This window comes from Rana temporaria, chromosome 3 (assembly GCF_905171775.1).
Source record: "Rana temporaria chromosome 3, aRanTem1.1, whole genome shotgun sequence".
NCBI classification, from domain to species: Eukaryota; Metazoa; Chordata; class Amphibia; order Anura; family Ranidae; genus Rana; species Rana temporaria.
The window spans coordinates 117,100,713-117,127,624 of NC_053491.1; the positions used below are offsets into that span (position 1 = coordinate 117,100,713).

The 26,912-nt window shown below is 40.0% G+C and overlaps 1 protein-coding gene across 3 annotated transcripts in view; it reads right to left on the minus strand.

Moving 5' to 3' along the window:
• Positions 1-26,912, minus strand: part of PLXNA4 (plexin A4) — a 910,139-nt gene that overhangs the window by 735,607 nt on the left and 147,620 nt on the right. For all 3 annotated transcript variants that reach the window (XM_040343305.1, XM_040343306.1, XM_040343307.1), the window contains one exon: positions 22,819-23,001. In XM_040343305.1, coding sequence (XP_040199239.1) covers positions 22,819-23,001 — 183 coding nt within the window. The remainder of the gene's footprint in view (positions 1-22,818; positions 23,002-26,912) is intronic.

The following is a 26,912-nucleotide window of genomic DNA, read 5'->3' on the forward strand; positions in this document are numbered from 1 at the left end:
GTGTCTCACAAATACAACATACCTGTCGAATGCATGGCTGCCCAATGCATGTTTTTTGCTAAGACTATCAAGTGTTAAATTTGTCTCTGAGCTTTGTAAATATCTCAGTGGGCTGCTAAGGATCACAGACACCGCGATCACAAATAACAATGGTTGTATAGACTTTGCCAGCTGATTTTGCAGCCTGATTTGCATCTATTGTGTCGCTGATTCTCTTGAATTATGTCCCTCAATGTCTTCAAATGAATGGGCCAATGTACAGTACAAACTCATTCCACCGTGTATAATCCATTTCCTGTGACAATGGTTGATATGTTCAGGTAAAAATGATGCCACAGATTGGATCCTTTCAGAAGGAGCCGAGCTGCAACTCTAAATTTGAATTCATATATTATTACACTAAAGGTCTGTCTGCTTCAAGTGTAACAATAAACCCTCCCACTTGAAATATTAAACAAGCGATTGCATCTATCAATTGTAAATTTGTACATGATTTTATTCCCTTTCTCTTTTCAATGCTGAAGATTTCATATAATTATTATAATGTGCAGAGAGCTCTGTTGTAAGATAAAACGGGGGCAAGAGGTTAAAACATAACCATGATAGAGTTTTATTACGGCGTCTCTTCTAGCCATTACTACAGGAGGTAGCACAGATGTGACTGTGCAGGGTTTGGGTTGACATGAATCTCCCAGCACCTAACCTAATTTATGGTGTGTCTGGGAAAGCTTCGGATGCCGTTTTCAGCATGATCAATTGGGGGGCAAAAAAGCCCTACAAACAAAATGATCTTTAACTTTAGTTACATGTCTGGAAAACCATCTGATTTCACAATGCCCTGGCCTGCTCTACCCATAATTCAATGCACATCTTCTGTATGTGTCATTACCCAGGATGCATTGCTGACACTATGTAACTATCGAGAATACAATTTTCGGTTGTGGCAGATACATCTCTTTTGTCAAATATTTATTGTCAGGGGAAGCCGCACTTTAACATAAAGCACAAATCAATGTCATGTCTGAGTACTGAATTACATGTTTCAGGAAGCATATTATGCTGGGAAAATGGCATGAAGGAAGAAGTTGGCTGAAGTCAAGACAAATTATCTTATGATGTGAAGAAAAGCAAAATGAAAATTATTATCTTTCTGTTTAATAAAATTATCAGGCATGTACATGACAGGAAGGTTGATTTCCTAAAAGCAAATATACGGTGCACTGCAAGAGCACTTCAAGTGCACTTTGAGTGCACTGCAAGTGAAGTTGTGCTGGATCTAAGGGGAAGCTCTGAAATAAGATAAAACGTTGCTGATTTATATTATCCAATCATGTGCAAGCAAAAAATGTATTTATTAATTTTTTTTTCCTTGCCTCAGATCTAGAGCAACTGCACTTGCAGTGCACTTGAGGGTAGACTTGCAGTGCACAGACGTGTTGCCTTTAGTAAATCAACCCCTTTGTGTGAACATTCATGTTATGCTGATTTAACTGCAGTTTTATATTAGTATTCTCACGCTTTAGCAATGCCAACGTAATGTATTACATCACATTTTCAGCATTTATGATGTTAGGGAGGCAGAAAGTGTGTAGGTAAGGTTAATTAAGGTGTAAGTTTGCTATAAGCATTTCCGACAAAGTTATTTGGTGACTGGTGCACAAATCTTTTAGGAAAGCCTCAGGACTGTTTCACTGGGGGGGGAAAAACACTTACCATGCATATGTTTTAAAGGAAAGTTGCCAAAGCGAGGATAGTAGTGGATTTATTTCTTCTTCAAATTCTTAAGACTTGGAAGTCTATCTACAGTCAGCCCTGGGCCAATTCTTACTAGGATCTCTCTTCTTCTATTAAGAAGGGCATAAAGAAACACAGATGTGCCTCAATAAAAGTATGTGCATAGCACTATCATTATATTATATATTATATTGATAATGCAATGAATTTTTGTACAAACAGTCTCAGTATTGGCATAATGCTTCCACAAATATACTGAATGTTGAGATCTAAGTGCGGAGAAAAGGCTTATATTTCTTGTCAGTGTCTCCCAAGGTATAAGATCCATCATTGATAGGCGAGGCAAGGGACAGCAAAAAAAGAACAACAAGGCAATTGATTGTATGTCTAGATCATCTTGGTGTCTCTCCCAAAGCTCTAATCCCTGTGCAGGTATATTCATTCCTTTACCATCGGTATGACAGGAACAGCAAATCAACAAGAATTTCCAATGACTAGGTCACAGCTTTAATTAGATTTCATCCAAAGGGTGCAAAAATTAATATAACAGAGATTTATGCTGGCCTTTCCTTTAACCTCTCAAGAGAGTTTGAATATTTAATATTAGCAGAAGTTTGGCTGCTTAAAGCAGCTTCAAATAGTCCACACACATAGTAATGGTGGAAATATGCTGTCCTCTAACATGAATAATCTCTACTAGAAAAATATTTGTAATAAATGATAATTGTGGAAACTCATACCTGCACAAGATCAGTGTCTACAGCTAACTTTTACAGTCATCACTCTAGGTTAGAGGTCTCAAAACTTTCTAAGGAAAGGACCAGTTCACTGTCCTTCAGACTTTAGGGGGCTGGACTGTGCCTAGTTGAAGTTACCAATGTCCGACCTTTGGTATTAGGGGGAGAAATAGTTGGTATCAATGGGAAGAATAACACCCCATTGTTGATGTCAGTGGCAGGAATAATAGCTCAAGGGCCGGATAAAAGCAAGGAGAGGGCTGCATCCAGCCCCAGGGACGCAGTTTGAAGACCATTGCTCTAGGCCGGGGATAAGCAAATATCGGACCTCCAGCTGTTGCCAAACTACAAGTCCCATCATGCCTCTGCCTCTGGGTGTCATGCTTGATGCTGTCAGAGTCTCGCTATGCCTCATGGGACTTGTAGTTTGGTAACATCTGGAGGTCCACTAATTGCTTATCCCTGCTCTAGGTGTTTAGAGCTGAATCTTTAGAAACAAGCAAAAACTGGAAACAGAAACATCGAAATGTCATTGACATGGGTCTTACTAATTGGGAGGAAAGGAGTGAAAGAGGAAAAGCCAATTGAGAAAATATGAAGATGTAGTGTAATATGGAAAAGGCAAGTAAAGTTCCCCTTTGCTCAATATCAGGGGGAACAGTCAATTTCCAATTACTCATATTGTTTTTATTGGGGGCATTGGTGGAGTAATCTACTGAACTAATTGCATCATACTCCTGTTGGATTTTTCATAGGGCCAATTTGAATATCCAGTGGTCAGAGCAAGGCCACATTTTGGGGCCAGAGCCGGGTTCTCAGATTTGCATGCCCCCTAGAAACAATGGAAGGTTTAACTTTTGCCAAAATTAATGGTGTATCAGAGTTGAAGGGCTCTCCGGGGGCTCTTGTAGGCTGCTCAGACTCAATCATCCTTTTTCCAATAAACAGATATTCATGCTGCCATAAAATCTTGTGACATTTTTATGCTTTCAGTACTTGTGCAGGAGTCATACATATGTATGTAACACACACAGTGTCTATTGACCCTACCTGGGTAATTTCTTCCCCAGGTTCCCCAAACAATATAAAGGGTGATGAACACAGGTGTTAGATGATGTTTTTGAGTTGCTTTCAGCTGCGTTTGCATTCAAGTCCTTATTAATTGGAACAGCTGCTGTACTTTTGAATGTACATTCACTTATTTAAAAGTTTAAAAAGATTTGAATCAATTTTTTTAAACTACTATAAACATTAAAGGCAATGTCACACAGGACAGATGTATAAAGTGTCCATTCATTGTGACCTGTCTTACAAGTCATTTTTTCGTTATACCATCATGTATTCCACAGCACAAGTAAATAAAAGCAGAATATAAAGACTGTGCACCCATAGAATGATTTAACTTGGAATTTGGAGTTGTGTTTTACCATCTGTCTTTTGGCAGGATGTCATCTTGTCACCACTGTCTCTAATATGTTTTAGTGTATCTTTACCATGGCATGCTCCCTAGCACACATGACATCTGATCTATTAGCCTGCTTTAATAGGGTGATAGGTCCCTCTGTTCCCATACCCTGCAGAAGGTCTGCCGTCTGAAAACGTTGCCTCTAATCTGATTTGTGAGGGGTGCCTAGCTGTTCATTCTTTTCTTTTCCAATAAAAGCCGTTAAGTTGTGATCAGGAGCACTGTTCTGGCTTTGCAAAGTAACACTTTCCTACCAGCTGGCCTTGGCTTTCTCAGCAGCTGAAGTACGGAAAACCAAAGACAATAATTTTCTATTAAAACAAACACAGAGCTAAAGTAACATCTGTCAGTAGTTACTGATCAGAAAAAAAAATGTAAGGGCTCATTCACGCCATAAACAAAGGGCTGCGCTGGGCAGTAATGCCACAGCTTAAATCAAACCTGCACTGTGCCCCTAATAGGCAAAGTAACAACTTTTTGGCATGGCAGTTACCATAAAGGGCCTAAACTTACCTTCCCATGCATTCTTGCGGCATTGGCCCAAGGTACTCCTGGGTATGGGGGAACATGTAATACTCCTGCCTCCCTACAATGTAGCACCCAGTGCCTGAGTAGGCAATCATCAGACCACAGTGACATCACCTGGGGTAAGTAATTTGCTTCCTGAACCCTGTGTAAGTCAAAGCTATGGACCCAGGCAGGGGTTTTTGGATTGCTTTTTAATAAACAGGTTCCAAAGCAGACAATGGTATGTGGTGGCAACAATAGTTCATTGAGCGCTGTACAGGATTACAATTTTAGAAAGGTAAACTTGCACAGGAATGTTGGGGAGCTCTGGTGGCAGATAAAAACAGCCGAGGAGTGCAAGGAAAGTATGTATAGTCACTTTATGATGGCTGAAGTTTGAAATCTTCTACTTTGCCTTTATGAACAGAGTACAGTTTTACTATAAAGCTTATAATGCCGACACAGCTGTTTCATGTATAAAGCAATCTTGGTCAGTTCACAATGAATCTATCCTATGCTGAATTGTGTAATTGGCAGCACTTATGTTCTTATGCAACCTTACACATCTTTGGTGACGTCTAAGGACTCGTTCACACTACCTGCACCGATAAAGGGTTAATACCGCCCGCAACGCGCCTCCGCGGTAATGCCGCAGTTTCCCATTGTTTTAAATGGGAACGAGCGGTGAAGGAGCTACATGCCGCTCCTCTCACCGCTCCAAAGATGCTGCTGATAGGAGATTTTTTTCTCTCCCGCCAGCGCATCGCCTCAGTGTGAAAACCCTCGGGCTTTCACATTGAGTAGGCAGTGAAGGAGTTTTTCAGGCGGTATAGCAGCGCTATTTTTAGCGCTGTACTGCCTGAAAAACTCCTCAGTGTGAAAGGGGTCTTAGCGGTGCTTTACCAGCACATTGGGATTGCAGATAAGGCTTCGCTCGAATAATGCTCGAATAACGCTTGAAAAATGCTTGAATAACGCTCGAATAATGCTCGAAAAATGGCCCTGTGTGAAAGGGGCCTTAAGCCTACGTTTTCCGATCTCATACCCTGCTGAACCCATATGACCCCAGCCAACTGCCTTGTCATAAGTCACATTTACAGTGGTGTAATATATACAAAGTCAGAAGCAATATGGCTTATACTTAATAAGTTCAAGATAATTATATAATGTGTTCTAACCTACAACTACCACTCAGAAATCATATATCATTCTTTTGACTACTCTAAATTAAAAAAAGGTGAGATCTTAGCTAATATTGATATATATTGACGTAGCGTGACGTAGGAGCTTGTGCTTTTACAAAAAATATGTACAAGACATATATGCCTAAACTGTGGAAGAAATTAGTTTTTTTATATATTTTGGGGGGATATTTATTATAGCAAAATGTAAAAAATATTGTCAGTTAAAATGACTGAGCACCATATCGCAAAAAATGGCCCGGTCAGGAAGGGGCTGAAGTGGTTAACACTTCCTGTTAGCCAGTTTAGAATGTTTTAACCCAAATCTGCAGATCATTAGCACGTGTATTGGGCAATGATAACTATCCCAGCTCCAATCTTGAATGTTCAGTATGACAAATTCTGCATGACTGGGGTCTTCATATTACCATCATTTGTCTTCTAGTTGTTTAACGCGAGAATTAAACATCTCTATGGCCACATATTTTAGGTTTTCCAAACACAGACCAATATTTGCCAGTGATACAGCCATTTCAAGAATAACATTACAAATTCATGCATCTTAGGAGTTGACACCAAACTCCAGTGGTGGATATATGATTTTTTGATGGAAGTGAAATACATTATTTGCCGCATTTTCAGCAGTTGCAGTGGGCCTGATGCTTCCACAATATAATCTCTCACCATCTGCCAAACCTCGTAAGACTTATTTATGAACATCCTTAAAGATTAGGCTTCCTACCCTTGAGTAAGGTTCTTTTTAAACAGTTCTTGCAACTTTGTTTTTTAAAATTCAGTTATCACACCTGTGAAACAAAAGGTTGTATAAATATGAGCTGAAAAATACCCAATCTAGACAACCACCACCTTCCCTTGGCCAGTTCTGATCTAAGAGATAGAATCAGCCAACCAATATCTTTTGCAAGACACTTTGAGCTGTTCCCCTGAGATGAGGCTGGCACCAACGCTTTCTGCTCTTTGCACAAACATGCATGCTTGGCTGAAGCAATCCTGCATGATTATGTCACAGACACTGAGCAGACATTTTTGGTTTGCCAATCGAATCATACCTATGCGTCCACCACACAAATCGCTGGCAACATGCTAACACTGAAAGAGAATGAAATAAATTCAGAGCAAGAAATAGATGAGAAAGTCAACAATAAGCCAAGGATAAACAGATCAGTGGATAAGGAGACACAGCAAGCTCTGGGACACAGACGTTTTATCTCTGTCTTTGTGCTATTCCAACTCAGTGATAAGTATGAAGCTTAATCAAATATGCTAATGATAGTCTATTGGGAAGATACAGACTCTGTTCAACTAGCAAGGCTGAAAAACAAAATATATTGTATTTTGAAAGCTCATCTCTCACTTTTTATAGCTCCTTATTTGCAAAACAATGAGCTCAAAGCATTTACTCTTAAAAGAAGATGCGTCTATATTACCATTTTCTATATGTGTTTTAGGCCATACATGGACTTAAGTGGTTGCATTTACCCTGAAGAGTGCTGCAAAGAATCCACAATGTGGCTAGTTCAGCCAAGAATTCAAGTTTATATCAATGAATAAGGAAAAAGGAAAAGGCTGAAGAAGGGAGGAAACAGGTGGCAACGCTAAAGCATTATACATTATGCAGTTTTATTTTCTTCAACCATGGGTTGAGATGGTTCCTCCTCTATCTCTCACTTGCCGCAGTATAACTGGTCAAAATCAGTGCACAGATGGGGAACACCACGTGATGTCCCATTCCGCCTATGACCACACTGCACCTGCATCTTCCTAGTCCCCTCTGTGAGTGCAGGGCAGGCAGAGACCTGTGAGGGCTGCCAAGAAGAAATCTAGCCTTGTAAACACAGAATGACAGTGGTGAGCAGGGAGTGGAAGGTGAGAGCTGGATGTGGGGGAATGGAGTTCTGAAAAAAAACTCTGGGTGCAAGGACCACATGAAATAGCCTAGTGGGCCTGATTTGGCCCACAGGCCTTGTGTTTGACACATGTGAACTAGACGAACTTGTATATTTTTTACAACCTGGCTAACTATGTGGCTAAGTAACACTGAAATTTGCTGCACCAAAAAAGTATTTAGTAAAACATTTTGGGTTTTTTATGATCTATAAATATGAAGTCTTTCATGCGATTTGAAAGACCAATATGCTGTTCATGTAAAAGAGGAAATGTTCTATCTCCTTTATTAACACCCCTGCACCCGTAGTGCATTTATTGAGATCCCCTGTTTATCCAAGATTTTTGGCAGAAAAAGAATGAACATGCAGAAAAGGATCAGAAGCTACAAAACTGAGCTTTCTGGCAGAAAAAATGCTACACTTGCTTAAATTCGTCTAAACTGTGTATTGTACAAGAACGCTCCATAAGAGCATTTTTTTCTGCCTGGGGAACTGTCATTTTTTTTTTTTGTGCATGGAGCCTTACAATGGATAGCTACTGAAAACTGACTTGGTATTAAAGTTGTAAACGTGAAAACATTAAACTAACAGTATAACAAGAAAGAACATGTTGCCATGGATCTGAATCATGGACTTTGCTGTGACCTGTAAATGCTATTGATTTTGTGGAAGAAGAATGAAAGTAGGCATCTTGGTTTCCAAGAATCTAGTGAGATTTGTAGGACAGTGTCAGTTTTAAAGCTACCCATACATTGGGTTGATTTATGAAATCTAGGGTATAGAAAACGGCACCAAAAGTATTCTGTTCCCCAGGGATAACAGTCAAGTATAGTTTTTCATTCTCAGAGGATATGAAAAAGGGAACCTGATTTAATGCTCTGAACAGCTTTGGTTTTTGCTCCAGTTTTCATATATCAACTTCCTGGAATCAAACCTTCATGTGGCAGGAATGATAATGTTTGAAAGTATGCAATACTGTAAAAGTGAATAAAGTAAAAATGTTCTATTATCATAAAAGGCTGATGCAGAAAATTGACCAATGCTCTACTGCTATTTGTTCAACATGTTAAAGACTAAAGATGGTTTAATGCGATGTTCAGGGCGCTCTGGTCACTTTTAAATGAACAGTTGTCCCAGGTATGTTCATTTTAATTAGTGAGACCAGTTATTAGGAACTCAGTATGCTCTTGCCATAGATTATACAATTTTTATGAGCTTTTTGATAATTTTTAGATTTTGAGTTTGTAATGCTCCACAATTAATCAGTATAACATATGCAGGAGAATTCATAAAGAGTATCTAGGATACTCTTTACAGTTTCTGCGTGTCTTCATGTGGAAAATTATGGTGTAGGCGACAGATTCATGTGCCTGTTGTAAAAAGAGCGTGGAGACACACAGATCGGAGCATCGATATGGACACTCCACCTATCAGTGCAACTGTGCTTTTCTACCTGGGGAGGCAAAGCCTGATGGGGATTCACAGACAGGGCTGATCCGCCCTATATGCTCATTATGCAAGCCGCTTAGGGCCCCGCAGAGCTGCGGAGGGCCCCCAAAATTACTAGAGGCCCCGCCTGGTGAGAAGTCATTTTCGGCCCCTCACTCCGCTTCTCAACTTGCTGGCTACATGGGAGAAAAGGTAAGAAGTCAAGTCAGCACCCCCCACTTCTCACTTTAAGATGTAATGTCACTGTCGGCAGCGCACTTCCCCCCCACTTCTCAACATTAATGTAACATGTCATTTTGCTTAGGGCCCCAGGGAGGTCAGGATCGGCAGTGTTCACAGACACTAGTTCCCCATCAGTTTCGCTCCCTTTGTGTTTGTCTATAGAATCCACCCATTGCCTGCTGTACCCACCTTGTGGGTAACTAGGGAAGCCAACAGCGTCCTTAATAACCAGTGACAGGAAGAGGGTAGCGACAGAAAATATGCCACTCTGCTACACTGCATACAGGGACACGGACTCTGCCTATCTCTGTAGGTCAAGTTAGAGTAATTACCTCCAGTTTCATTATTTACAAACTGAAAGTAATTATTTTTGAATTTGGCTAATTATTAGTACCACTTTGTAAAAATGGCACTATTACAATAGACCTGAATCTGCGGCATGGGTCAGTAAAGTTACCAAAATGGGCAGTAGAGATTTTTTAATCTGGTGAAGACATTTTTAAAGGGCCATAGTGCCAGAAAACTGTTGGTGGTGCTTTATTGAATTCCCCTGATGAAAGACATATAGCATACCCTGGGCCAATGTGTAGTCACCACTGAAACCTCTGGCAGTCTAAAAATCTTGGAAAATTAAATGCAGAGGTGTTGTGCACAGCAACCATATTTGTTAACCACTAAACCACATAAAAGTAATAACTAATGCCCTATACACACGATCGGATATCTGATGGAATCTAATCTGATGTATTTTTTCATCGGATATCTGATGAAGCTGACTTTCATCAGTCTTGCCTACACACCATTGGTCAAAAATCCGATCGTGTCCAAACGCAGTGATGTAAACCCCTTACGACGTGCTGAGAAAAATGAAGTTCAATGCTTCCGAGCATGCGTCGACTTGATTCTGAGCATGCATTGATTTTTCACGGATGGACTTCTACACAGACGATCGTTTTTTTCTATCGTTTTTTTATCCATAGGAAAATTTTAAAACATGTTCTATTTTTTTTCACCAATGGAAAACAAACCGATGGGGCCCACACACGATCGGTTTGTCTGATGAAAACAGTCCATCGGTCTGTTTTCATCGGACAAACCGATTGTGTGTACATGGCTTAACTTGTTGCTCTGGGAAACACATCTTTTTTTCTTTTAGGTGTATAGAATACTCCTAAAAAACTTTGAAGCAAAGAGGCATAGCATCAAAATCTATTCAGCTAAAGTTGGCGTAAATCTTCACACTGCAGCAATACTACATTATTCTATTGTACTGTTGAACAATTAAAGAACCTTCTCCCGGCAGGCATCGATGGAACTAGTACACCCTGCAGTTTTTCATAAGCTGCCTTTAAGATTGTGAAATGCTGTATTTTTTAATAGACATACTTTATGTGCTGAAAACATGTAGTCACTGCTAATGCTGGTCTCTATTTCTGCTTTGTATGCTGCAGCCTGTCTTCCAGAGAGAAGGATTCAGTTAATGATAGCAGGAATTCTAAATGCATTTCTTTGACATTCCCCACCCCCAGCTCTTTTCTACAGGAGTGACAGTGTGTAAAAAATGAGCTCATGAAAATGCTCTAATTTGTCAGAACAAGATTGTAGGTTGCTGCTAATTGCAGAGACACGTAGTGATCCCTGCCTATTGAAGTGCACTGCTTGATTCCTGAATATATAGAGACTCCAGAATCCTACACCTTTCATAGCTCCCATGGGGCACCTTGAGGATGACAGCTCTGTGAAAGTTGTTAGCAGGGGACTTCTTACCTCCCTCCCAGCATGGTTGCCTTTAAAACTTTGTTATGCCTACATTGATAATATTGCAGAGCAACAGACCATAGTGTGTTAGACTTTCCTCTGCCTCAGGCGTTTTGCCACTTTTCACTCACACATGAAAAAGACCAATTGTGTAGATGTATAGTGTGTATGACTTTTTAGAATAGTTATACTACATTGTATTTGTATATCTGTATAAAAGAAAGCTGTGTGCACAATGCAAACCTATAGATGAAATATTTTGACAGACTGTATAAGCAGTTGACAGCAAAATAGCCATAGCAGACTATGCAGTTATGGAGCCTGGGGTAGGGCATCAGGAAGGCTTTAAAGAAAACTAAACTATAATTTTTCCAATATACGGGCTGACCTCTAAATTGTCATTAGTCTCAGACCCCCCTCCTTGCAGTAAGAAGCATGTGCTTAGCTTTCTTAAGCCCACTGGGTTGAACGAAAAAAAAAAACTGTCAGCTCCAGTCTGAGCCGCTGTACTAACTAACCAAAGTGAGCATAGCGATCTCCCCCTCTGAGCTATTGTGTTCTGACAGGGGGAAGCCCCCCTCCACCGGAACACTCCGATCAGCGAGAACGCTGATCAGAAGGCAGATTGGCTGCTGATTTTCCAGCATGCTTGTCTGACAGAAGGCGGCTGTTCGGACAGGGTGCCATAAACAGGGGCTGAATGTCGGCCGTTTTTTTTTAACTGGCCAATGTCTCCTGACATTCAGCCGGTGTGTACAGGGCTTTAGCAGTGTGGATTGATTGCAATCTGAACATCGGCTACAGACTAAGATTATGCTTGGCCATAGATGGATTTTGTTATTTTGTTCAGCCAAAGGGCTGAAAATATTGGTTTCCTCCATCCACACAGTCGAGGTGTATAGAGGAATCCTCCCCACTGAGACATTGTATTATGATAGTGATAGATTTCAGTTGTTAGAATACACTGATCCAGCTGCAGCAAATTAAGAAAAAATTCCAACAAGCCTGTTCAACAAAAGTCAATTCATAGGCCTCGTACACACGTCCGAGGAACTCGACGGGCAAAACACATCGTTTTGCTAGTCGAGTTCCTTGTGAAGCCGCCGAGGATCTCGGCGAGCCGAAATTTCCCATTGAACAACGAGGAAATAGAGAACATGTTCTCTATTTCCTCGCCGAGATCCTCGTCGGCTTCCTCGGCCAAAAGTGTACACCCGCCCGGGTTTCTCGGCAGAATTCAGCTCCGATCGAGTTTCTGGCTGAATTCTGCCGAGAAACTCGGGTCGTGTGTACGGGGCCTTAGAATGATTTCTGTCAAGCGGGAGAGGCCACACATCATTCAAAAGAAAGCTAGAGTTTAAAGAAGCTTGTATTAGCATTATAGAGTAATTTTGTTTAAGAGCATTAATACATGTATCTTAATAAAAATCATTATTATGGTTATTATTTTTGCTCGTACAGCTATAACTGTTACCCAAAGCACTGGTCCCTAAAGCCTAGTACACAAATGTCAAAGGACATTGAGCCTGTGTGTACTGGAGTCAGTCTGACAGAAGCTTCTGTCGAAAGGGCCCGACCGAAGGGGAATGACCAAAGAAAGTCTACCGATCAGCTCCCAATCAGTGCACTCTTGTAGCTATGCCCATGTGCTATGTGCTATGTGTCTATGAGGTCTACCCAAAACTGAAATTTTCCCTGATGGGTTTAAATGCCCTATAGCATGGGTGCTCAACCTGTGGCTCTCCAGCTGTTTCAGAACTACAATTCCCATGAGGCATTGCAAGCTACTGACTGTTACAAGCATGACTCCCAAAGGCAGAGGCATGATGGGACTTGAAGTTCTGCAACAGCTGGAGAGCCACAGCTTGAGCACCCATGCCCTATAGCTTCTGTCAGACTGAGAACATTTCTGTCTGCATTGATATCTGGTAAAGCAGTGGTCATCAACCCTGTCCTGCAGGGCCCACTACCAGGCCAGGTTGTATGTATTACAATGGGGAGATGCAGTCTAGAATACTGCAATCACCGAGGAGCAAATGATATCAGCTGTGATGTATTTCAGTTATCTTGCAAACCTGGCCTGTTAGTGGGCCCTGTAGGACAGGGTTGATGACCACTGTGGTAAAGCATCAGCAGGATTGGGAGTGAGAGGAAATCTTTTTAGAGTACAAGAGAGTAGTAAAAACACAAGAGGGGTGCTAACCTTTACCACACTATCCAAAACTAAGAAAAAAAAACTTTAATGTCATGCTTACTTGTTGATGCCGATCAATAGGAAGCTATAGGGAGAAGGATGGATAGGCTGTTGTTATGTTTTGTAGTTGAATCTGGCAAGGACCTTAAAATCATCATCATTCACCGATCTATAATCATTCTGTTCACTTATGTCTAGTTGCTACAAAAATTTCAATTGATCTTACCGCCTTTATTTTCTTTGTAAGATTAAATAAAAGCATTAAAGTGCACTGTAAATGAGGATGTAGCTATCAACTTCCTAGGAATAAATTCTGGTGAATAGTTAGGAGGAACATTATTTTGTCTTCATTGCGTGTATGCATGAGGAAAATGTTAAGTATACCAGGAAATGACTGCAAATGTAGCTAGGGTTATCTCAAAAGGAAATCTGGTTTTACAAAATTGGCTATTTATATCGCTTAGTAGATTACTTCAAAAAATGTCTTAGATACAGCAGGATGAAATTTAACACTGGAAAAGGCTTGAAAACCGCTTTTCCACAATAATTAAAAACAATCTAAAATGTTATTAAGCTTGTTTATCATATGCTAGAGAACTAAAGAGAGAAAATTTTAGTGCTGAGAATAATAAAGTGTGGAAGCTGATGTGACTGCCATGCTAAAACAGTAAAATACCGCTTAATCCCTTATTTTATTGGTGCAAAGAGCAGTGTGCAGTAATCAGTTTAGCATCCAATTATAAAGTATATTTTAAAAACCTAACTACAAAAGACTGGTAAAGGCTAGTCTGCAACCAGTTGCTGTCATCATTAATGTTTGTACTTCATTACTAAATCAAGATCTAATATTCACAGATGTTGTTTTTAGGATATAACATCCAAGGAAAAGACAGAAAAACATAAAGGTTACCTTATATATCGGTCTCATTACGTTTTATAGTTTCCAGTAAATGTTCAGTGTATTAATATCATTTTATACATAATGCCAAGCCAAGTTTAGCTGCCAAATGATGTTACCCTCTATTTCTACCATATTTAAATCAAGCTGCCTTCAAGTGGAATTGTTCAAAGTAATTTTCTCTGATATGGCCCTATAGATTAAAATGACAGGGCTTACTTTCATATGAGATGTGACCAGTCAGTTCATATTTAATTACTATGCAACTCTTCCTTTCCAAAAAATGTAACTTTGAAATCTATGTTGAAAAGCTAAGTATTTATAAAGGTTGCCTGGCATTTTCATGATGCAAGGTGTTCCCAGCAGCACCTCGGCATGATGCCTTCCCATCTGTAGTTTGCGCTCTTGTCTCTGGCGTATATTTGTTTAATCAATTCCTTTTGTTAGAATGCAATCAACTCCAGGTTTGTAAAGGCACATAAAACTGTGTGGACCCAAGCCAAGGATGTGAACAAAGCTCTGAACAATGCAGTACTTCCCTAAGTACAAGGAGCTATCAGCACTAAGTGCATTAAGAGTTCAACCACAAAAGTGACGCTGAATATAATAAGTCAATCTTTTCTGATAATCTTTCTTTTAGTGGTTGAGGAAGGCTGTCTTCCATTCTTCACCAACCCTTTATGAATGACATCATCTTTTTACATTTCTAGAAGTATTAAACACTAATTACTTTCATGCCACATTTCAACACACTTATCTTCACAGTTTCATAATTTCAATCTATGGAATCTCATAACCCTCATTTTATTATGAAACACTAAAAGACATGCATTTTAACCCTTAGCTATGGAAGCAGCCTACGAGGCTGATAAGAGATATATGAGGGAGTATGCAAAACAGATGGTCAAAAATGTGTGTAATTATTAGATAAGGATGTTTTTCTTAACACAGACAGGTTAATTTGTTTCACTAATTTGAAAAAAAAGCTTATTTGACTATTTAACAGGTTATTATGGAACATTATGTACAGACAGACATGTATTTCGGACAACAAAAATACTAAATTCTCATTCTTAAATTAGTATACAGTAACTTTATAGTCTTACCACTAAAGTCCTTTCACATGGCATTTCTGATCAAGTCCGCTTGATACATTTTTCAGGAGTGCCTGATCAGAAGCTCAATGTGGGTTTAGGAACAGGTAGATGTAAACAGATCCCCTGCTGAACAGAGCGGAGCACCCCCAAGTGAAAGGACTCTTGAGGATTTTCTTTCATATTTAGCATTAGCTATTCCATCTTAGCAATTTCCTTTTTTTCTTAAATTTTTATTTTTCTTTATTTTGCTATGAATTTTATGGGGGACCCCACACCAAAAAAAATGCCCCCCACACCCTAAAATTCACAGCAAACCTGAAGGGGAACTCCACACACACTATCTCAGCTACTTTGCTTACATGCCTGGGCAGTTGCTACCAGCAAATTAATTTTGAGACTGGATGGTAAAGTCTCCTGCTGCGTTCCTACTATATTTGATGTGCAGCACCTTCCTAATGGGCTGAAAGCCTAATTTTTGGATGAACGCTCCAAACACGCAAAGTTTGGTCTGACAGAACTAGGAGCTCCTCCTTACACACAAGGTGCCCTTGCAGCATTCACACGGGTTACTGAGAGAGGTTAGCTCCCATGGGAGTTGGGGTGATCCTTTCTAATTGTTGTGTGATTATCCCCAGCATGTAGCAGTCACCAAAAATCTCAATTCTCAAAGGCTACCTTGTGCTGCTTTCAGATAGGATGATTCTGCTAATCTTGCTCATTGACTCGGCTGAGTCAATTGTCAGCTCCACTGTAAACAAACTGGGCTGCTCCGTACAGCCTCCCTTGATTACAGATGCTAGGTGGTAGGACAGGGTCATTGAAGCTGTCTCCATGGCCCCGATCCTGGGATGTAGCCTGGGACACACACATTGCAGGACAACTGACTAATAAGCAGGGCTGTCCCAACAAATCTGGGGCAGATGGTAAGTGTGCAGAGGTTTCCTGAAAACTACCAGTTACTACCTTGTCAAATCTCTGATGTAACATATTGTTTATATGTTACATCATATTATTGGATACTTGCATCTTACCCTTAGATAGCCAACCTGACTAACCTGTTGTGTATAATTCTTATGACACTGATAACCTCTTACCCTTCAGACCAGAAAAATATCAATGTCAATGACCTAGTAAAACTAAACACCTTATTTAAAACACTGTGGAAATATTCATATTGTCTGGTGGTTTTAGTGAGTACTCTGTTGGAAAGTTGTGCGAGCAAACATTTAGCAGTTCAATTACAAACGCTAGCATGTGCAGCAGGCTTCCAGCCCCTGTGTGATATCATTGACTTAATAAGGAAGTTCTATAATTCCTTTTGAAGTAGCACCTAAAGGAGATGTACCTGCTTACTTTTAAGGCCAATAATATCACATAGGTGGCCCAATAATCAACTGTGGCTGTGGATTCCACCAGCTGCCTATTTGGGTCCCTTTTGCAGTATGCTGCTTGGAAGTTAAGTCTGTTGTTGGAAATAAAATAGTAAGTGGTCTTTCGGGCTAGTTAAGCAGCAGGTGTGCCAGTAAAGTCACTATTTCCTGGATGGGTTGGAATAAGCTGGCTGGATTTGTTGCAAATTTTAGCAATTTGAGTCAAACCAATTTGCTAATCTGTACTACATCCAATTTGGTCTTTCTGTAGTTCATCCTGTATGTACACAACTAAATGTTTTTTTAAAGTTGTCTAATATGTTCAACACTGGCTTAGAAAAAATATTTGGGGAAAAAAGCAACCAGCATGATTCTTAAAGTGCAACATTATATAAAAGACTTCTTAGCCAACCACTCAAGCACTGATAAGTGCAGGTCTAAGCATTAGCAAAACCAGATGGAAATAAGTGCATGCATTTAGCTGGCTGATAAACCGGACATTATGGATCTGCAACTATTTCCCATCCAAAGCACACTTGTGGGTACAGAGAAATGATTCACACTCATGAAAGACTGAAGTCAATTAACCTTTCTGCTGTGATTCCCAACAGCCTGCTTGTAACATTTCTGTTGCGTCAACATTTCTTATCATTCATGACAAGAGGTCTATTATCCTCCAATCATCTCTCAGTCTTCAAATGCTAATGTATTTTTCTCTGCAGTTCTAAAACATTAATAACATAATTTCTTGATAATGGGTCCAGTATGACTTTGTACATAACATTCGAAAAGGACTCCACTAAGCACCATTTCAATTTCTACTGGCGAAATAGCATTCCCCCAAAACAGACTAGAAAAATAACTCATTCTGAGAATAAAAAAAATACAGTTGATGGGATCCCTACTCCAAAAGTCACACATATGTAAAAATAAATAAATACGGGTGTCTTCAGCACAGCATGGCTCACACTGACTCCCAGTGATCTTCAAATAGGATGTGCTCAGACAACAAGTAATTATTGGTGTCTGGTTTAGGAAATTAGGCAATTTGCATATTAGCAGCTTCAGAAACAAAGATACAATTGTCAATAGGTTACATTTAGATAGTGAAACAGCCCTTCCAACAGAAGTAATAAAAAATATATTTTTTGGACAGATCTTCAAAAAATCCCTGTATGAGGAGGAGTGAATCACATACAAACATGTAGAAATAAAATGAACATATGTGCCTATAAAGCATTGTAGCAGTTGCATTATATTTTCAACAAATCTAAATTAAAGAAAAATTAACTTATTAGAATAAACTATTAAAACCACTAAATACAACCATTTATAGAAAATCATGTATTATAAACTTCAGTATTCAACACCCTAAACACGATTTGTGTCCAGTCCAGGCCCATCATCTCAACTAGACCATACTGTGTAATAGTACTGCTTACCCAGCATTTTCCTGGTTCAGACTTACTCAAATATAATACGAGTAAAGGTGGCCAAAGATGTATTGAAATGTGTCTGGTTCAGCAGGGACCAGCCGAATTTAAATCTATGTGTGGCCATTGTAATTGAACAGATAATAATCTACTGATCGATTTCTATTGAACCACCTTGTCAGATAAAAGCCGCTCAAATCCGTGCTGCAGGCAATAGGCTGCAGTGTTGATCTGTATATTCTAATATCAGGGGAGTCTCAATGCTGTCATAATACAATAGCAAAGTGGGGAGGATTCCACCATCCACCATGAATATGTAGATGGAGAAATTCATTCAGAACCATATATGGTCAGGTTTAGGGTGGGCACTTTTTTTTTATTCTGACAGCCTCCTAAGAATGGGTCATATCAGTCAACTAATAATAATCCTGCATAGCTATCTTTTCTCTTTTGCTTTAAGAATTTGTTCATTTTCAATTACAAGGTATTAGTTGGCATCCCTTGGAGATCTGATACCCAAAGAGAGAGACAACTTTTTAAATTCTGCATCCTACACTAGGTGGTATTTCACTGGTGTGGGAGCCAACCAACTGTGCATCAACCTTACCATACTTTATTGCAGGCAGATGGCACATGAGCAGTACACAGCACACAATGTTGGCTGCAGTGTTTAGAACTGTATGATCACTTGACCTAAGGTCTTTGTTTGGGTATGTTTTTAATAGGGAGAGGCTAAGCCTTCCTTTGGTGAAAGGGCACTAGTTTTTGAAATAGCACAATATTCCACCCAGGCAAGAGGAATTATAACTAAAGTGTTAAAGGGGTTTACAACCCCTTTAACCCACTTTAACCTACAGGTAAGCCTAGATTAAGGCCCCATTCACATGAGGCGGACTCCGTTCCTACTGTGTCCTCCTGCTCCCGCCAGCTCAGTGGGAGATCAGTCCGCAGATCTCCGCTGAGCCGACGGATTACAAGCTCCTCTCTGCTCACTGAGCGGGGAGGGGCTTGTCGGGCACCGCTGTCTCCTATGAAGCGATCTGATGAAAACGGACAGCATGTCCGTTTTCATCAGATCTTAAGAGATCCGATCCGCCATGAACGGATGGGGACGTGCCCCCCATACGTCTGTTTTTAGTGGATCGGATAGGGTCGGATGTCAGCGGACATGTCTCCGCTGACATCCGACGCTCCACAGGATTGCATGGAGCGGCCGTTCAGGTCCGCCGTCAAAACTGACAGGCGGACCTGAAAGGTCCGTCGTGTGAATGAGGCCTAAGGCTTACCTGTAGGTGCAACAAATATCTCCCAAGCCTAAAAGGTTTAGGATATATTTGCAGAAAAGACAGGCACCGATGTCTACAGAGCATGCGCCGTAGATATCGGGCGCAGGTGCACTGAGCATGCCGCTTCTAACAGCGATCATGCCGTTAGTGGCGGCACCCCCGCGAATGCGCGGGAGTGACGTTATCGCTGCTCCGGCCAGTCACAGCGCCGGAGTAGCGATACCCAGAAGTCACTCCAGGTATCATGGCGGTGACGGAGGAGGTGTCCGAGGACCGCTGCAGGGGCTTCGATCTCAGGTAAGTAATTCATAATGAGATAGTATGCATACTAGCTCATTATGCCTTTGTCTTGCAGGTTTTTTTTTTTAAAGAGGGTTTACTTCCTCTTTAAATGTTAAAGTTTTAGTTGTAGGGTCTATATTTGCATCACCATTAGCTAATTTGTTATGTAGCTCTCTTATCCGAAGAAAAACCTCTCAGTCATACTTTACTTTGCAATAAAACATTTTTAGATAACTACTTATAGGTTTTTGAAGTGGAGGAAAAAGTGATTTTGTCTGGCAAAGTATAAACAACTTATACAGTATTCCCATTCTAATTAATATTTTTCTGACATGATGTTATGACATTTTAACCAAGACAAAATACATACGTAAGACCTATTATTGATTGCCACCCACTACACAGCCATCATAAAAATAAAGGGGCACACAATGGTATTTATACATAAAAAATAGTGAATCCATATTGATCTGCTGATGAAATAAAATCAAACATAGCTCTGGTGTGCGCTTTTTCTTTAGTCTCAAAGAAGCGACACTGGCCGAAAAAGAAAAACGCATGTACACAAGGAAAGAAACTGCAGATTTAATGAAACAAACTTCCTTTCTTTTCTTTCTTAATGGTGAAGCAGGAAAAATACCCATTACGACAGGAAGTAGCTCATTAGACAGCAGGTCCCTTTTTATTACAGTGGTTATGACAATTTGTCCTAAAAGTAGGTCAAAAATAAATCAGAGACATCCAACTCTGTGGTGTATAAGGAGCCATTTGCACGGTTATTTATATGCTTTTGTTTGGGCATGGCAAGCAATTTCTTGTTCAAATGTTCCCCTTCTGAAATCACATGCTGTTAATAAGTAATATGCATACGCTGTCTTCCATGTTTCTGTGACTGCTCTATGCTTCTCTAATGCTGCATTAACAAGCAGACGCTGTACATAATGCTTTACTGCAGTCATGTGACTCTCATACATCACTCTGCTATTTATTCTGTAATCCACGCACTGTATTCAAATTAAAACCTGGAAGTATAATGACTATGCTAATTAACGTAGCTTTGGTTCTATCTATAAAGTCAATATGTTAGCGGTAATGTTCTAGGCAGATAAATGAAAAAATAATCCATGCAATAATTCTATCTGTTGCTTAGGTAATAATTCATTGGTAGTGTGCATTAAGATGACCTCACATCATTTATTCTATCTGTCATCTACAGCTTGTCACACATATCGTAGTCTGATTGTACATTCTCTGTACAATCTACTTTAGATTCACAGACAACTATGTACTTGTTCAAGGGTAAACCTAATGAGAAACTGAACTCTGAAAACTGTGCCCAAAAAAGGCAGGTAGATGGCAAAGGAGTAGTTAGTTGCATTGCCTGTGGTCTCCTGTGGTCTCCTTAGCAGCGGATCTTTCCCCATAACTAACATAATATGTCTTGTTCTGCAATGTGTGAAGGCAGCCATGTTGGCAGAGGCAGGGCTTTGCTTCCTTACATCAAAGCTTCCAAGCAAGGAGAAATGTGAGAAACACAGCAATGACATTACTAAAACACACTCCAAATCTACTACAGACTAGCAGTACCTTAGATGGCACTGGAGTGCCAAGGCACTTCCATACCAGTAGGAATTCAAGACTAAAAGTACATCTTTCAGGGTACTGTTTAGGCACAACTAACATTTCTAAATATTCCCTGGAACATAGCAAATCTTCACTTTTTGAGTTCAGTTCCATTTCTAAAAAAATACATTAAATTATATCCAGTTAGGTAGATACAATATCTCAAGTCAGGTGTGTTTGACCTGTCTTAGCTGTTTTGATAGACGCGTTCACACCAGTCACTGCATTGCAACGTAGCAGCTAATGTGCGGTGTGGTCCCACCGGACCAGCGCAATGTTGTTTTTGAGTGGATACTGGCACATCGTAAGGGTACTTTTTTTATATACTTTATAAAAATGAAACAAAGTGACTCATATACCACCCTGTGCTGAAAGGAAAAGTACTTCATACAGTACTTTTTTTCAGTACACACCACCCACACACCAATACAATGCAGCGGTGTGAACTGGTCTCACCAGAGACAAGGCATTTTGCCCTGTTTTCCGGTAGAGACTGTGCTGGAATAGGCACCCATTTCAGTCACACCACACCTAGTCTGTCTTTACATATGTTTCTTCTGTTCTGTGCTTGTGGTCCATGTCCTTACCAACCAGGGCTGATGCATCTGAGTGTATTCTGTCTTTGACACTTCAGCCTATGTACGTTCCTGCATTTGAGCTAGGGCATTCTATCTTGTATTTTGATTTTACTACTTTTGAATTTATTCCTGAGAGTCAGTCTGTATTGATTTCAGCTTCTAATTCAGTTTGCCTGTTTGTACTAGCTTTATCTGTCCATACTGGCCACTGCTTTTGATCCTCTTTGTGTTTGTTGCTCCTGGACACAACTCTGTCATTTATTTTCTGCCTGTCTGTCTTTGGTTGATCAGGTCGGCAACCTCAAGGGTCATCTAGTGAGAACTGCCCTGCCACGCAAGTCCATCTGTACTTTCAACAGCTCTGCTGAAGGCCAGAAGCTCCTGGTTCCTGCACCTCGATGAAGGACATTTTCCTTTAGCTGCAATTGGGTATACGCCTTTCTGTCTCCCCTGATCCTATATCTGCTCTCCTTCATGTCTGCCCCTTCTGCAGATTTCTGTTTCTGATCTTCCTAGAATTTCTACTAATGCTACTAATGCTAAATTGTACTAATGCTAAATTCTACTAATGTTCCTCTCATCAAGTTCCTTTGCTCCAGGACCTCCCAAAATATCAATATAAGGCCAGCAGTACCCTCCAACCCGTGACACACACTATGTGTTTGCTGGCAAAAAAATGTACAATCAGACTGTTATATGTGTGGCCAACTTTAATATAATAATACACGCAATCCTAAACATATCCTAAATACAGGCTTTTGTGCTGTTGACAAACAAAATCCAGATTCATAAATTTCACTTCCCAGTTGATATAAGAAACTTTTATAAAATGCTCATTGTTATTGATTTTTTTTTTTAACCGCACAGCCCAAAAAAAAAAGGTCCCCAGGATAGAATATTTTCCACACATTATGACAAGGTTGCCAGTCATATATATTACAAAATATGGCAGGGAGGTGGCTATTTCTAAAACAAGGCTACCATTCAAACCATAAGTAAAAAACAGGAATAATATACTGGTAAACTTTATTTCTACTATATAATAATACAATACAAAAACTGACTGGAAAATGCTGAAGGGTCCACCATGTTCCTACCTTTTTGAGCTTGCCACTTTTGGTCCCCACAAATGCCAGGGAATGATTTTTGTAGACATAGGCGATAACGGAAGTCATTCTGTCCCGATCCTCTGTGAAGACAGGGTACCCTCTCACCATTTCCGATACTCCCAAGGGGGCGTTCATGTCCAATCCACAGAAATCATCAGCAATTGTTATGAGCTGTGGGAAACATACAACAGTATTGTCAATAAGATATATAATGTTTGTTATATATGAATGAATAGAGGATTTCAATTCAAACACTAGAAATCCATATTTTAATATTTATATTATCTATATTTATTTCTATCTATACTATTAGACAAGCCAAAATAGAGACAAACTTAATAAAGCAGAACCGCATGCTCTTAATCAACATTGGCTCTTTTTAATCGTTCTGCTGCTAGCATCAGTAAATAGATAGTAAAGTATATCATATTTTCTTGTTTTACATTTTTGCTTTTTGCATATCTTCAGGTCCTGGTTTTCATGCCTAGGCAAATGATGTCAATGTCATACATCCCCGGAGTTTTTAGGTGAAGAGGAAAGGTTTTCTTAGCTAAGCACACTCTTCTGCCTGCATGCCTGAGCTTAGAGCATATGGATTCCAGGAAGTAAATGCTACATGAATAATTTCCCCTTACTAAAGATGCCCATGGCCAGAAATGCTAGGAGTGATTTTTCAGCAAAATAAAGCGTTGAGACAGTGATAGATGGGTGAGTTTGCTTTGAATATGAAGTAAAAAGTACGATCTATTACTAGTGATCAACAGAGTACTTATTGCCTATTTCGAATACCACAAAGCAAACCAAAGTCTTAGGAGACCATTTTCACGAAAAATATGGTATGGTATGTTCTAATACAGGGGTGCCCAACAAATTTGAAGAGCGAGGGCCACTTAAGCAACTTGGTAACGGGTTGCGGGCCGCAATGAGCAGAGAGGGTGGATGGCGGATTGGACATAGGCGTTTGGAAATAGACACAAGTCCATTTACATCTTCCACTCCTTAGAGGTGAATGGAGGGTCTGATTGGGTTGAACTGACCGTGTAAAAGGGGCCTAAAGCTGCTTTCTCACACTGATGCACTGTTGTTTACCTATATCAAGGGTGCAGTACAGTTCACCTGTGACTTTCCGGCAGGTTAGCTGCACTTTTCCATAGACTTCTATTATATCCTGTAGGTGTGGTGCACTTTCAGAATGCACACCAAACTCGCAGATAATAGAAGTCTATGGCTCAGTGCAGGTAACCCACAGGTGCACTGTGGTGGATCAGTTTGAAAACAGCCGAGTATCTACTGCAGAACAGATATGCCCAAATATATGTTGTGATTTTAGAATTAAACCTACCTTTAATAACAGTATTCTGACCTATTTTATTCCATCCCAGAGCAGGGGGTCGCGGGCCACATCAAAGGACTCCACAGGCCACATCAGTGGGCTCTGCGAGCCACATGTGGCCCCCGGGCCACTGGTTGGGCAACCCTGTTCTAATAGATAATATACATAATTATAGTATTCAGGGTAGGGTTTACTTATCTTTGTTTCTATACCTTCATTTATATTGTTTTGTGCATAAAATAAATGAATATATTGCATGTGCCTCAAATATTTATTAGAATACAATACTGATACTATAGTGATTCTAAAAGTAAAGTAAAACACCTGGAAAATGGATGGTGGTTGTAAAATGCAGGCAAAAGCTGGTTTACATTTTACAATTTATTTTTAGAATATAGTTTACAATGTTATGAAATACGAACCAAAACCAAACTTTAGAACTAATGTAATAATACCCATAACAACTAAGAGTCAAAGTTAAATCATAGTAAATATTTCCTGTAATGTGTAAAGTGAACATAACATATAGACTATATGGCTGCCTTGAAAAGCACCTCCCTGTTCATCCAGTTTTTATGAATTACTTACAAATTAGGGGGAAGGTATGAAATGAAGTGCCGGTGCCAAATGCTACAAGAAAATGAAAGCCAGTCACTGTGTTAGCATATGTCAACTTACAAAGGGTGAGTGTAGCAGGTAGACATGATATTTTCATTGTATTCAGTCTATAACCATATGATGTCCAATATGTGGTTCTGAAGTAACATGTGGTGCTCAACTCCCTCAATTGTACCTTGTGGTAATTGCTCAGTGAATCCCAAGCTTTGAAATACTTGTCTTATCTGAAAACCCTCTACCTTATATCATTTGTAATGCTTATGGCAAATAAATATTTTTGTATACAGTATTAATGTAAATATATGTATGATTGTTAATTTTTTTCATTACTAACCAGTGACTCTTCTTTTGTTTCTATGGTTTATATCTTACTATGCCCTACCAACCAGCAGATGGTAGAGCCTACTGGGTCTTATAGAGCTGACAGAATCAGTTGTCCCAGTGGTTCTGTAATCTCTCCTAAAGCTGGAAAGCTGAAATTACTAGGTATAGTCACTTCAGCATCAGCTGACAGTTACTTTGTATCCTTTTATTTTGTAACTTTTATCAATTTTTACCTTATGCAAATTTATCTCAATAAGCAAATTTGTTAACACTAAAATCAGACACTTTATAGCAATACGTTAAATTTTTTAGCTGAGTTTCAAAAACATCTCGCTGGACTAAAAAATACCCAATTCGTTTATTTTTATTCATGAATTTAATTTGATTTAGTAAAGCCAAAAATACTGTGAACTTTGCAAAGTGCAGTTTCACTCTGCAAGTGCAATTGCTCCAGAGCATAGTAAATGAGCAGAAGCTCTGCTGACTTCCATCATCCAATCAAGCTGGTCACTCAGACTATGAGTCCTGCTTGTTTAGAGGGCCCCAACTCCGATTCACAAGAATTTTGCAATGAATTATCGGATTATTTCATTAATAAAATTGAAAAAATCCGTGAAAGTATTCAGCAAAATGGAACCGTCACCAACTCCCCCCCAAATCACAAAACTAATACCCACATAAATCAGCCGCAATCACCAAAATTCATTCTAAAACCCATTTCCATCAATGCCACTAAAAACATCATTGGGACTCTGCGCAACAGCACAGCACCCAATGACATCATACCCACTTAACTGCTTAAAGAAAGTGCCGATATAATGGCACCAGCTATCACGCAGCTCATAAACAAATCATTCAAGGTGGGCATGGTGCCCTCCTTGCTGAAACAAGGTACAATAAAACCAATTCTAAAAAAAAACACCCTCGACCCCAAAGACCCAAACAACCGGAGGCCCATAACAGCTCTAAATGTTTTTCCAAGGTAATGGAGAAAGAAGTTGTACAACAGCTGCAACTGCATTTAGACACCCATAAATTACTCGATCCGTTTCAATCGGGTTTCTGTCCAGGTCACGGAACAGAAACGGCGCTGGGATGACGTTCTAGAGGCCACAGACGAAAGAGAATCCTCTCTCCTAATACTGCTGGACCTAAGTGTGGCTTTTGACACTGTAGACCACAGACTACTACTGGCTAGGCTAGCTGAAGTGGCCAGAGTCGCAGAAGGTGTTTTACCCTGGTTCTCCTCCTTCTTGGAAAACCGATCACAAACAGTGAAACTGGGGCCCTTCACTTCTGAACAACGCACGGTAGCATGCGGAGTCCCTCAGGGATCTCCCTTGTCGCCCGTACTGTTTAATATCTATCTTCACCCTCTCTTTGAAAACATCAGTAGCCAGAAGTTACTTTACCACTCCTATGCAGATGACACACAACTGTATTTCCGCATCTGCAACAAAAAGGAACATTCTCTTGGACTAGAGAAATGCCTTACTTTAATAGATAACTGGATGACAAACAGTTATCTTAAACTCAACGGTTTGAAAACAGAACTTCTCTTGTTTCGCGCTAACCGGAAAAGTCACCTCGTGTCAACCTGGACTCCCCCGCCCATTCTGGGCAAAACTATCTCCCCTAGCACCAAAGTCAAAAGTCTCGGGGTCATATTTGACTCTTACATGACAATGGATGCACAAATAGGGTCAGTAGTCAGCGGATCTCATCACCTGCTGCGCCTTTTACGCAGACTCACGCCCTTTATCCCGAAAGAGGACATGGCAGTCGTGGTTGGAACAATCATCAATTC